Below are 13,737 nucleotides of genomic sequence, written 5' to 3'. Positions count from 1 at the left end.
GAACATTTTCAACAGCTCCGCGAATCTGGAACAGTCTTCCTGAGGAGATCCGCTTGGCAGCCTCGTTAGAAACATTTAGAAAAGCAGTTAAAACCGAGCTTTTTAGCTGAGCATACCCCACCTGATATGTATACCCTCCTGATAGGAATGATATGCCCGTCTGTGTATGATCCCTGCCTTGCTTGTTGATGCTATTGTTATTGTCTGATGTTGGATATTTTATTGTTTTTAGCTGTTTTTAATTGAATTTTGAGGTAAACATTTTGTGCTTTTACTCATTCTGTAACCCCACTTCGATCCACTGGGAAACATAAATAAATTTTATTATTAATATTATTATTATTAGAGTTCAGAGTCCTAATTAAAGCTTGTACTGCAATGGTTTCACCCAAAAGCTAAGGCGAAATTTAAAGTATGGAACTGGGTATATAGAAATGCCTGATATGCACTCAAGGACTGTGTGTACACTCCAATAAGACATGTTTAACAGTGAACACAGCATGCTCAGTTAATCAAGTGTAAGTGTATTGTGTCATGCCATACAATTTGGTCACTAAGTGACACTAAGCCATCTGGATGAAGCTGGAATTCATTACTTTTTCTCTTTTTGTCTAAGGGTGACAATAAAGTTCTTGTCTTCCTTCTTGACTAGTCTTTCCTCCAAGTGTTTTATGCCAGGTGGCATAATCAAACATTTTTTTTAAAAAAAATAAAGCAATGTCTCAGTAAAACAATGAGAAATTAGGCTGCTGTGGTACCTTTATCACTTTGAAGCTCAAGTAACTTTTGTGGAGCATGATTATTTTGTATTCATCTGTCCCTTCTTCCACTACATGCCTCAAAGTAAGCAGCTCCTCCTTGTTTGACAGAACAGCACTGCGCCAGGCAGGGTCTCCCTCATGGCAAATCACAACTTTTTCCTCAAATGACTGAATTGCCTCATAAAGAATTGCAGGGTCCTCATATTCATCTGGACAGGTAAACTGGTCCTGGTATTAAATGAAAGGCATTGCTATGATCAGAAAGTTCTGTGAAGAGATGAAGGATGTCAGCAGCAGGATATGCAGTCTTGTTCCCCCACAGGCTTGTGAGAAAACTTTATATACTTAAGTTGGTACATGCTTCATTTGAGATTATTGTGATCAGGGCAAACACAGACAATTGGAGGCAGATACAGACAGCTGGAGCCCCTTTGAAGGCTGCATGTATTTCTAAAAAGGACCAATACCTCTAAAACAAAATAAAACAAAACAAAATCCAAAGGTGGTCAAAAGTCTACTTCTGCTTTTGAAAAACTGGTATTCGCTGATGTTGAAGTGAGTGTGTGCATGCATGTGTTAACATGCTTAACCTATTTAAAAGTTAAAGTATACTCCTGGAGACTCCCACAATAGCCAACAGACCATTGTTCCACACCAGTCATCCAAAAACTCATTAGGGGCAATGTGCTCTAAAAACAGCCTTTATGGCTACACATAGCCCCAGGACTGGATTTTGCCCATTCCTGAATTAGGGGAGCAAGAATTCAAAGTAGCTATCACCTTCATCAACCAGAAAAGCAAATCTAAATCACATTTCAGTCAAAAGCAAATTTCTTGTGGATTTAAAGGAAATTGAAAGACTTTTCCTTAAAATTATTGGAAGGAAATTTGATTAGTTTATGAGATGAATGCTTCTCTGAATCAGTGGCCAGTATCTAATGTTGTCATTCCACGAGTTTCCAACTGTACACAAAGGAAGAATCAACTCACTTTCCAGTTCTGCAACTTGTTGCGCACTCAGTTATATGACCTGCTCTGCAACTGTTTGTTCAACTGTTTGCACAACTAGTCCCACAACTGATAGCACTGTACCAAACCATAAACCAACCAAAATCTACTAGTACACCATTTTCTCCTGATAACATTATACAGTACTGGATCTAAGTCACAGAGTTAGACTGTGAGAAACAACTAGACAAAATCTTAGTGCAGCAAATACTGTAAAACCACATACTTAGACGCTTAAAAGCACTCAGCCCAGCAAAGAGCTCTATTCCTTTCATCTGGATTCTGCTTAACAATGCTAACATCACAGACTCTGAAAACAAATATGCATTTATTGTATTCTCCTATGTCTGTAGGCCTTACTGCAGTTCTAGTGCACACAGAACCTGCATGGAGGTTTCCTGTGGAAAAATGTTGTGATAATGTCAATGTCACCAGTTTGTTGCTTTGAAACTGTTTCACCAACAGTCAACTAACTGGAAATAACTAGAGTGTGCCAGTGGAGCAAGACACAATGAAAGCTCATGATGAGAAATGATAGTGTTCAGAGAATTGTCTGAAAAGAACTGGCATCAGCAATGGTCTTCTATTCAAGGCTGATAGATTAATTTAATGGTTGAGTAAGTAAGCAATGATTTTAAACATAGCTAAAATGCTGAAGTCATTAAAAATATAGCTGTTAGGAAATTCAGGATTTAGCCCTTGGCAGATTCATGATTTCAGTTCTACAGGTAAAAATGAAAAAAGATAACCACAACTGCACATTTGCTTTTAATTTGTTCAATTTGGGAGAAATCTTGTTGTCATTTTTACACTTACCATATTGTTGGCACTATTAAAATTATCTTTAGAAATATAAACAGCATTAGTTTATAAACAGCATACTGCTAAAAGCATGTTGTGGGGGAAAACTTGCCTGATGCAGTTTCAGTGACATTCTGATTGCAGGAGCAACAACTTTGTGCAACAGATCCATGTCTGCAAACACCCATTCATCTCTTGATGTGATTCGAAAATCTCCTTTGAACAAGGCATGAAGTCCATGGAGGAAGGAATCCAAACTATAGAATAATATCGATTATTTGCAGACAAAATTCCATTAGAGTAGTCAAACCCCCACCCATCACCATTTGTAGTGGCCTCTGATATGTGCTATAAATATGAACACAACAAATAGAAAAGGGGTAGTTTGTTAGTCAGTGCTCTTCTTCGAGACAATAAATGGAAAAGCTCAAGTATTATGAATACAGGAGGTGTCTTTGAGTGTTGAAAGGAAGGATATCAGTATGCAGAAAGAAAGCCAAATCCATACAACTAACTTTCCTTATGCCTAGTGTTGGTGACAACCACATGTGTTATGGTTTGCACTCTGTGTGACAAATAGCACATCCATTTGCATTACCAGAACTGCATTGCACTCTTGGTTAATTTTGTATAATGTGCTCCTACACTGAACTGCACTGCACTTGTGAATAGTGCTAGCAATTACAGATCAATTACAGAGTCATATACAATTTCCCTATTCCTGTGAAAATCTATACAACTTGGGATCACCCCATATGGAAGTGGTTCCCTTTGTGTAAGGATGCTTGTGAAAGGAAAGGGGCCTCATATTTATATCTCTGTATGTATCTGAATATGGAAGTAATTTTGTTTTGAGTAATGAGGTTACCCTTAATGGTGGTTAACAATATTACTTTTCCCATAATTGAAATGTTAATGCAGTCTATTCCTTTTTTTCTGGCATAAAGAGTAATGTTTACTCCCTATGCAGCAATGTTATTATGGATAAGATGCAGCAGCCCCCCAACCTTTTATTTCTTCAACCTAAAAAGCAAGCCATGTGGGACACGCGGGGTTGCTTTGCAATATTAAAAACACATCAAAAAGGAATCTTTGGATGGAAGCTGCATAGGTTTTCCTTCATCCTCAATCCTTGCTTCTGGTGGAATTTCTGGAAATCTATAGAGACAGCTCTTTAGTGAGCACTACAAAACTGATCAGTCCTTTCTCTGTGTGAAATCAGTTGTAGAACCCCTTTCAGGTCACTTATTTATTATTTCACTCTGAGCTCCTTTCACCTATCTTTTAAACTCTTCTTTCACCCTCTTCTAAACATTTCCTTGGGTTTCACTATAGGAACTGTGGCTATAAACATTGATTAGCCCATGCATTTTGATGCAGAGTTCGTGCTGCCTGGCTGAGCCTCAGACAGTTCCCTGAATGAAACAAGTTAGTCATATGTTAAACAAGGAACAGTGTTTTGGTTTAGTTTTTAATTAAAAGGCTTCTTTATGACAACAAATATCAAGCCAGCTCACTATTTTTTTCTCTGTGGCTCTTTGCATCAGTTTCTTGAAATCCTAATTTCCTCACCTCCAGCTCCCACTTCTGACATCAACCACAACTATTAAAGTACCACCCAGTTTTCCCAGGACTGTGACATCTTACTACAAAGAGTGGGCAGGCTCTCCATCTCTGCTGTCTCTCCCAGGCATTTTCACATTCACTGCCTAATTCCTGCTCTTGGTCATTTCCTATTTATTTAGTAAACACATGTTGCACAATGTCACAGAAAATGGCAACTGCTTCAGAGTTTCTAAAAACAAGTGAGCAGGGATTCTTAAGAGTTTAACACAAAACTATACACACTCACATGACTGAATGTTCTTCTTATAGTGTGATACAAAACAAAAGTACAAGAGTCCAAAAATATAGCAAGACCAGCAGAATATATTCTATTAATTGCAGGACTAGGGGTATCTTTTGGGACTATGTTTCAATACAGTGAGATTTGGAACATGCAATTCATGGTAACATCAACATTAACATCAACAACTATAGCGATACAATGCAAGACGTTCTCTGCAATAAGAGAGATGTCTTTTTAACAGTACCCATTTTCAAAATACCAGGAATAATTCAGCTTATTAAAGAAATACAATGGGGACTCTCTATACATAAATGTACACAGCCAGTTCAACAACTTCTAAAATTCTTAACAGTAAAGCACTGCTACTGTAAAGGAGAATTGTATTAGGAATAAAATAGAAGGAGACAATTTGGTAGTTCAATTAGTTTAAATATTTTATATGTCTTTCATTGCCTATGATAAGATCAGGCTCACAAAAGCAGAAATGAAATAAAATATGCAAATTTCACTGCCGTGCCTTGGTTGTTATTCAGAACTTTCTGAATACTCTCTTTTCACTGTGCAGCATATCTATTAGTTCAAATCTATTGCATTTCCACAGTGTATTGTATATTGCTTTGAAGACTTTAATAAGATTATCCTGAAGGTTTACCTTGCTTTCATAATCTAAGTTTCCCTTGTGGCTCTCCTCCCCACTCTGCCCAAATCCATTTAGTATATTAGCCAATTTGAATGTATGTATGCAAGCTGGAAAATCTGCTTTAACTGTTGTGGCCACTGTCCAGGAGGTTCTTTTAAATGTGCCTACTAGGACAAAACAAGTGGAATGTAAGCTTCAGTCTGCTGTGCAGTGATTTGAAAGAAAATTCTCCTGAACTTCTGTGTGCACATAAAAGGGCTGTTTGCCTTATTTTCTTTGACAGCAGATCCCTATGCTGCAACATAAACAAATTCTGAAACTGTGTTCTTATTGCTTAGCTATCAACCCTACTATAATATTATGTACCATTTCTTTATAATAGTGTTGCAGCCAAAGTAAGTCAGGCTTCTGTGCAATAATGCATGCAGTACTTTTTTAAAATCTCAAATAATATCATTCAACTCCTATAGTAAAATTCATTTTGAATGAGTCCCTTGTGCATTGTACTTTATATATTCAAACTAATGAGATCACTTAGATCCCAATACAGAAATAATGTGGGTAATTTTTTTGATAGGGATGGAGTGTTAACTCCAGGTTTATTCCAGAGCCATGAAGTAGCTTTGGGAAAGGAAGAAGACAAAAACCAAGCCAGAGAAACCCTATAAACTAATTGGAGACTAAGCCTTAAACATACTTGAACTGAACAGAGCTAACTTCTGATCAAAGAAGTTTATTTATTAGGATGCTAGGTGGGAAAAACAGCTTTTTCATAAATATAAGTAGCCCCACCATGAATAACAGGAAATTGCTGGGCTAGAGCAAAGGTGTTTCTGTCATGCATATTTATTATAGACATAATATAGTGTTCAAAACACTCTGGATTTATACCTTCAGTAATCCACTAATACTGTACTCACATCAACCTTTTTCAACTAGGTCACCGTATTATGCCTAAATGAAGCTTTAGGGCTGGGACACACTGATAAACTGGCATCACCTAAAGAATCTGTAATCTATCTGAAATTTGAGCTGCAAAAGTACATTTCATGGCTCTTATTTTTAGCCACTGTGACATAGGAAAAGGTTTTGCTGATCTTTTGCTTGTGCATAAAATATTTTCTTAAAAACAAAAACAAATAGCACAAATGGCTTGCTGCTTGGGCTGACTAGCTGGGCATATAAGAGGCTACATAATTACAAGCATACTGTATACTTTCAGAAGCAATACTCTGCTTCTTAGGCTACTATCCTTTGGTCATTCATTCTTGTGTGTGTGTGCGCGTGCGTGCAAGCATACGCAGCTTCAAGTTGTCTGTCAACCTATAGCAATCCCATGAATTTCACAGGGTTTTCTTAGGCAACGAATACTCAGAGGTGATTTGGCCAGCCCACAGCACTTGATATTCAGTGGTGGTGTCCCATCCAAGTGCTAACTAGGCCTGACCCTGCTTGGCTTCAAAGATCAGATGGGGTCTGGTATTTAGGCCCTCAATCAGTAAAACATTTAAAAACATTAAAGAATATTAAATGTAGAAATCAAAATAAACAAAACAGACTAAAACAGTGCCTTAAATACAATGTAAAACCACAGACAGACAGAGCAGCCATCCTGAATTTTAAGGATGGCCATGTGAAAAAAACCTTCTTAGATGACTGCTGCAAATTAAAAAGGCATGGAGCCAACCTGACTTTCCTTGGCAAAGAAGTTCCCCAGTTGGGGTGCTGCTACAGAAAACAGTCTATCACATGTACATGAACATATCTGGCAGTAATCCGCACTGAACTCAACATGAAATACTTCTGAATATAGTGTATAGGATAGCACTGTTAATTAGTTAATCTACTGTGTAATTTGAGAGACAATATTTGTCTTCTACTGAAATTTACACACAGGTAAATGAAATGTTATTTACATATGCCACTTAAGAATATTTGCTACCATCGTTTGCCATTAAAATGTTCTCATTAATTGATCAGAGCCAATTCATATGTAAATATATGCAAACTGCTACATAAATTACATACATATAATGTAAACGTCATTGGCTTCTTAACAAATAGTGTCAACATGAGGCAAGGTAGATAAGAGGTCTAAGTCTGATCTTATTTGCTGTCTGCTAAATCCCACATAACTTTACTGTATTAAAGTGTCCTTCCTCCCCATTTTTATCCCCTGCATAATAACATTATACAGTATCTCATATCTTGGAATCTGCTTAGCTCTGAGACCACACATGGACACAGACCTGACAGACACACCCACATCCACACATTCACACCCGCTAAACATCCACACATCTCGAGGTACAGTATGAAAAGAACCTCCAAATGGTATCTAATCTGCCAAATTCATAGTTTTCAGTTGCACATTCAGCTGCTATTCTGCCTTGTAGAAAATGTCAATACTGTGCACATTAGTTCCACAAATAAAGTTGATGAATCCAAAGCATCTCTTCACATGCTGTGCTTTCAATAAAATCTGACAATACCCAAGTACCAAAATATGTGAATTTCTGCTATGGCATGTTGATCTAAAATCCATTTGTGCCTTGGACAATTTCTACCAATTGTTTTGGAATAATTTATTTGACAGGCATTCCTTTTGATAAAAAGCATTCAAAAGATTTTTGGGACCCAAACGAGAGAGGCAGATGAGCACTAAATCATCAGCATACATCAAGATGAAAATATTTCTATTTCTGATTACTGGAGAAAGCAAATGAACTTGAGCTAAATGAAGCACCATCTTATAGGAGTTTACCACATGGGGAAAACTGGAAGTTTAAAAGGGCAAGAACCCATGATTATCCAGCATATTAGATGCAATAGCGTGATTGGTTTTCACATGACATTGTATGCAAATCGCTAAGAATCTGACCAGAAAGAGACATGATCCAGCAATTAGTCATTTTCTGAAAAATATCATGAATTCATTTCTGTTTCATTCACTATATAGGGTTTTTTTTTTTTTTTTTTTTTTTTTGCACAATTGCTTTAGTGTGAAAGCTATTTGCGGTTTATTCGTGAGATTTTTACAGTTTTTGTACTTGTTGTCAGATTTCCCATGGTTCTTTGGGGTGAGTTTACTTCCAATACTGCTTTGTTGTGCCCAGTTGCCAAGAGGAATGCAGCCTTTTATGCTTTTTAAAAAACTCATCTATCTTTTGGGTAATTTTTTGTTCTTTTTACTTAGGTTGGATACTATTTCTGGGAAAGTAAGAGACAGTCCAGTATACTTTTATAAAGAAAATTGTGTAAATAAAATTGTTTATTTCTCTGGGTGATTTTGTTGGCTGGTGACTTCTGGTGACACAACTAATTCTTCTGTGTGCATACACAAAAACGTGATTCCCAAACCATTAACAGGATTTACACGCTTCTGTGTGAAAACCAAATGTGTGTTCTACCCTTTTTCTCACTTTAGTAATGAGCCTCTAATGCATTAATGTGTTCTGCATGTGAAAACCATCATTTGTTCCCTTTTGCAGGATGCAGACATTTTAATTATTATCGAAATGGAGGTACATATGGTCCCCGTGTGATAAACTCCATAGATCCAGATGTTTAAAAGGTAGGAGTCAATAGGCATCCCTGTTTCACTATCCATGTTGTAAAAACCTCTGTCAGAGAACCATTTAAACCATGTAATTCTCATTTCTCTGTGGCTGTATAGTTCCTGTATCAGTCTTAAAAGTCTGCAGTCAATGTCAGAACTCTGTAAATTTCCTTATAGTCTATTTCTATTGTTAGAATCAATGAGCTCAGCATAAATATGTTTCTTATTTTCCCTAGTATATTTCCTTACAATGTGACTTAATGTAAAAGATTGATCTAAAGTGCTATATCCACCCCTGCATCCTGTTTGTTCTTAATATATAATTTGATTTTCTTGCAGCTAGACTGTTAGCTTTTGAAGTATTCAGCATATAGCTTTGAAGTGATGTCAAGCAAGCTAATTGTCTGATAATTTTGCGGATTATTCCTGTCTTCTTTCTTGTAAAGAGGAAACATAATACTCATTTTCCATTCATGAGACATTTGTCCAGTACCATTTAATATGGTAAACAGGCCAGCAAGAATGGAGTTCCTCCAGTCAACATGTGCTTTAAAGAGTTCTGGAGGAAACATATCTTCTCCAGGAGCTTTCTTAGATTTCAAAGATGCAATTAGAGACTTTATCTTATTGCCAGTAATTTGGTTGACACTCAGGAAGATTAGAGGAATCTTTATCCATCATATGGCTAGATTATCTGAAAAAAAATGCTGGAGAATTATTTGATCCATATGGAGACAAGTGAGTGAGGCTTCAAATGTGAATCTTGCTCCTTTAGGTCTTGGGTAACAAATTCCCAGAATCTGTGTTCCTTCTGTTCTTTCTGTTACTGAAAGGTCCAATTCATGCCACTAAGATTTTATTTATTCAGCTTTCTTATATTTTATAATTCAGCCTAAATATAGTTATTATTTTTTCTTCTATTTTGGATGGATTTTTGTGGGATTTCTCCCCCCTTCCCCCCGGTATCTTTTGGCTGCCTTATACTTTGCATTAAACCAGCCATATTCTATAGGGCTTCTTTCTTTCTTTCTTTCTTTCTTTCTTTCTTTCTTTCTTTCTTTAATAATATTTATTTATTATCCATTCTTTACTATCTTATCTAAATCTTATTCATATTAAACCATTTCATATTAACTAAACCAGTAATTAAAAAACCACATGAAATTATTATTAATATCTTCATTGTTCTTACTGTCTTCTTTTCATCATATTCTATTCATAATTCCACAAAGGTATAATATTATTAATTTATCACTAATTCATTGTTTTTCTACTTTCCCCAAGTGCTCCCCATCACCAGAGTCTAATGTCTTCATATTACTTGATCCTCCAAAATTGTAACTCTTCCTTTGGAGGTAAAACACCTTCCTCTTTTACTAAAACCTTTTGTACAAATATTTTCCATACTGCTTCAAAATCATTTCTCTTCATTATTCCTTGCTTGGTTACTGAATTTGTGATAACTTTATTGTTTCTGGCTTATCTCTATCTTGATGATCTTCCAGTCTAGCACTGTCCTCCTTTTCTGTGACAGAAAAACTTGTCTGAGATGCTATAGTAAAAATCCCAACTTCAGACAATCCAACTAATGTTCCAGTAATAGCTTTCAGGCCAGAAACATCCTTTTGCAACACGCCCATTCTATAGAGGAAAAATGGGCTGTTTGCTCCAACAAAAAAACATTGATCTTGTAAAAAGTTGTATAGTGCGCAGATTTTATGCTCTGTTGCTGCTGAGTCTGCTTTAATAATATTTTCCATAAATGCATTTACTGTTTCTTTATACAAAAAGAACTGGATTTGCCCAGATGAAGAGAGATTTGCTTCAACCAGACTTGGGTCAAAGGACCAACCTGAGGCATTTTCTTTAAAGGAATAAGTTTTCTACCTCTACCTCTACCTCTACTACTTTTACTACAGCTATTACACACCAACTCTTTAAGGAGGTATGACTATATGTTGGAGGTCTATGATCCTTTGATCCAGTCACTGCTCACTTCATGTTCCTTTTCATCATTTGTTAAATCATATTATTCTAATATTGATTTCTGGACTAAGGGGCTGTACAAACTGCCCCAAGGGGCGGCATGGAGCCTCCCCTTTCCTAGCCAGATCAGGGCCGCAGTAACCTCTTGCCACAGCTATGGCACCCTCTGGAGGGTGCAAAAAGGAGCTGGAAAAAGCAGCTCCTTTTTGCCTCCTCCAAAGGGCACCATAGTTGTGGAGGCATGGCTATATGGTATCCCTTTTGCAATGCTTTATCTGGATGCAGTCCAGAGGGGGGCATCATGATGCCGCACACCATCTGGACACAGCACCAGAAGGGCGTCATGACACCACACACCATTTGGAGTGGCACGCAGTGTCATGGCGCTCTGGTGGCTTCATCAAGGGTGTGCATCATCTGGATGCGACGCCCTGACTCTGCCCCCTGGCCGGCACAAGGTGCCAGTCTGTACAGGGCCTAAGATGAGTAGTGTATTTTGAGTTTAGGCTTTTCTATGATGGGCCCAAATAAAGTCATATTGAGGCAGTGACAGTATGATCCAAAACACACTGCAAAATAATCCAGATTGAGGCAGCTTTAACTGCCCTGGATCAATGCTAGGGAATTCTGGGAACTGTAGTTTTGTGAGACATTTAGCCTTCTCTGTTAGTCTGCTCTGGTACTACAATTCCCTAGCACTGAGCACAGCCAGTTAAAATGGTCTCAAACTGGATTGTTTCTGCAGTATGTTTTGGACCTAAGTAAAAAAACAAACACAACTGTTTAGTCCACCTACATTGTGCACCTTAATGCCTATGCTCAATTTAAAGAATAATAGTAAAATGTTAAATTTCAAAAATAGATCTTATTCATAAAATACTAAAAATTCTCTACAAATTTACAACATATTAAATTCTTAAAATTCATGGCCTTCGCAGATAAAATGAGTTCGGGACTCTTACTTTATCAGCAACTACAACTGGTAAAAGGTATGTAGAGCAAGCTCAGTCTCTGATTAAAGATTAAAGCAGATCAGATCATTTCTCTGAAAGGCAATTTTTTGTGCAGCTAGACTCCTTCACATTGGGTTAATCAGAACAACTGTTAATCTCAAAAGTACCCCAAGTTCAGGACCACCAACAAGAGTTCACATCCAAGTTTCAGTCTTTTCTTTTCTCTCCCCCCCCCTCCCCCTCCTCCTAGTTCTCTGGGTAATTCTTCTTTATGGCAAATGTAAACATTTGAACTTGCAGGAAATACAAATATAAAATTTAAACAGAAAGAATTATAACAAATGGCTCTCTGTGGTAAGTGGCTGATTTGTTGCTTTAACAGCATTGACTTTAGAATAAACAGAGGTAGTTGCTTTAGCCTCCACCCCCAAGAATGTAACTCCTCCAAGCACCAAGGCATGTTAACTTTTAGTGTTATCTTTCTGTACCCCTCCTCTTCCCCCCCCCCTCTTTTCAGTGTTAGTTCAGAAAGTGTTGCCAGTCATATTTGGTTGGCAAACACTTCTTTTGAATTATATATAGCTCACAAGGTTAAAAAGATGCTAATAAGGGAATGAAACAAACACACGTTTGGTTGTGCCACCACCTAATCATCTTTCACCCACAGTGGTTTCTTCTTGTACTAACTCTTCTACATCACAATAAAAAGGAGAAAGCAAGCCAGTTTCAGATAAATGAACACTTTTTCCAAGCCATGAGCAATTTGTTTATTCACTGACATATTGATTACAATGGTGATATAAAATTACCTGATAGCCATATTGTGTGATGCTGTTCCTAGGGCTCTTCTACCCAAAATGCACAAGGCAAAGGAAAGAGTGACTAAAGGAGAATCTTCATCACATTCTATACACTGCAAAATATTTCAGGGTTTGAATTAGTCCTAAACAATAGTTCACATAGTTGAATACAATTTATTTTATTATGATAAAATATTTTAAAAAATGTATTTGTTTTTATTTTAAGCTGTCGCCCTTTAATTCCTTAAAATACTATTGTCAGTGTCATTAATTCACTCTTTCAATCAAAACATGTTCTTACTTCTGAAAAGATAGCACAAATTGCACTAACATTTTGTTACTATTCCTATATCAATTAGGTTGGTCTACTGTAGGGTGGACCCAGTAGCCTATGAACTAGATTTATACTGTGACTCCTTCTTCCCCAATATTTTTTTCTATTGATATGTAACCAGCTTGATCTTCCTTCCCCCATTTCTAACAGACCACAAAGTGTTGGAATGAAAAAGGGATCTTGCAGCACCTTTGAGACTAAAGTCCTATACAGACTGGCCTGGGATGCAGTGTCCTGATGATGCACACCCTGACTCTGCCCCCAGGGTAACATGATGCCACACACTGCTTCAGATGGCTTACGGCATCATGACATACCTCTGGCACTGCATCCAGATGACACAGTGCCGAAGGGGTGTCATACAGCCGCACCACTGTGGCTATGGCGCCCTTTGGAGGGCGTAAAAAGGAGCTGTTTTTTGCAGCCCTTTTTTGTGCCCTCCAAAGGCCGGATCAGGGCTGTGGCGCGAGGCTGCCGTATCCCTGATCCGGCCAGGAAAGGGGTGGCATCCTGCCACTCCTTAGGGGCGGTCTGTAGAGCCCCTAACTGAAAAATAGTTGGTAGCATGAGCTTTCATAGTTGAGCCTATTTCCTCAGATGCATGTGATGGAGTGGAAAGCCCAATGACAGAGCTATATATCAGTCTGTTTGTGAGAATGTCCATAGGAATGCAAAACTTTGTGGGTGTGGAGATGAGGTGACAAGTTCAGTTTTAACAATGGTCATTGGTGGATAAGGCAAGGATGTTGCCTAAATCCAAGGTTAGTAGATAACCATATAAATGAGTATTGGGATGTAGCCAAAAAAAAAAAAAAAAGATGTGACAAACTGGTCAACAGAGTCCCCCTGAGGCTGAGTGTTTAGTTAGCGTTATAATGTGTGTAGTGTGTCAGAAACCATTGTTTCCTAATTTTTCAAGTCTTTCTGTGAACTTGAGTCTACTTCCTCCAATCCAAACCATGCATCTGAGGAAGTAGACTCATATCTATGAAAGCTTATAGTTAGTCTCAAAGGTGCTACAAGATCCCTTTGCAGCAGGAGGATAA

General features: G+C 37.6%; 1 protein-coding gene across 1 annotated transcript in view; it reads right to left on the bottom strand.

Moving 5' to 3' along the window:
* PCNX2 (pecanex 2) overlaps positions 1 to 13,737 on the bottom strand; it is a 143,776-nt gene that overhangs the window by 13,131 nt on the left and 116,908 nt on the right. The window contains exons 28-30 of the mRNA XM_089529911.1: positions 12,367 to 12,470; positions 2,683 to 2,827; positions 759 to 989 (exon numbers count right to left, since the gene is read on the bottom strand). Of these exons, the coding sequence (XP_089386037.1) occupies positions 759 to 989; positions 2,683 to 2,827; positions 12,367 to 12,470 (480 nt within the window). The remainder of the gene's footprint in view (positions 1 to 758; positions 990 to 2,682; positions 2,828 to 12,366; positions 12,471 to 13,737) is intronic.

This window comes from Sceloporus occidentalis, unplaced genomic scaffold (genome assembly GCF_023333645.1).
Source record: "Sceloporus occidentalis isolate IW3139 unplaced genomic scaffold, rSceOcc1.0.p SCAF_6, whole genome shotgun sequence".
Lineage (NCBI taxonomy): Eukaryota > Metazoa > Chordata > Lepidosauria > Squamata > Phrynosomatidae > Sceloporus > Sceloporus occidentalis.
The sequence above is the reverse complement of the archived record's forward strand: the minus strand, read 5'-3'. Positions and strand labels throughout refer to the sequence as shown.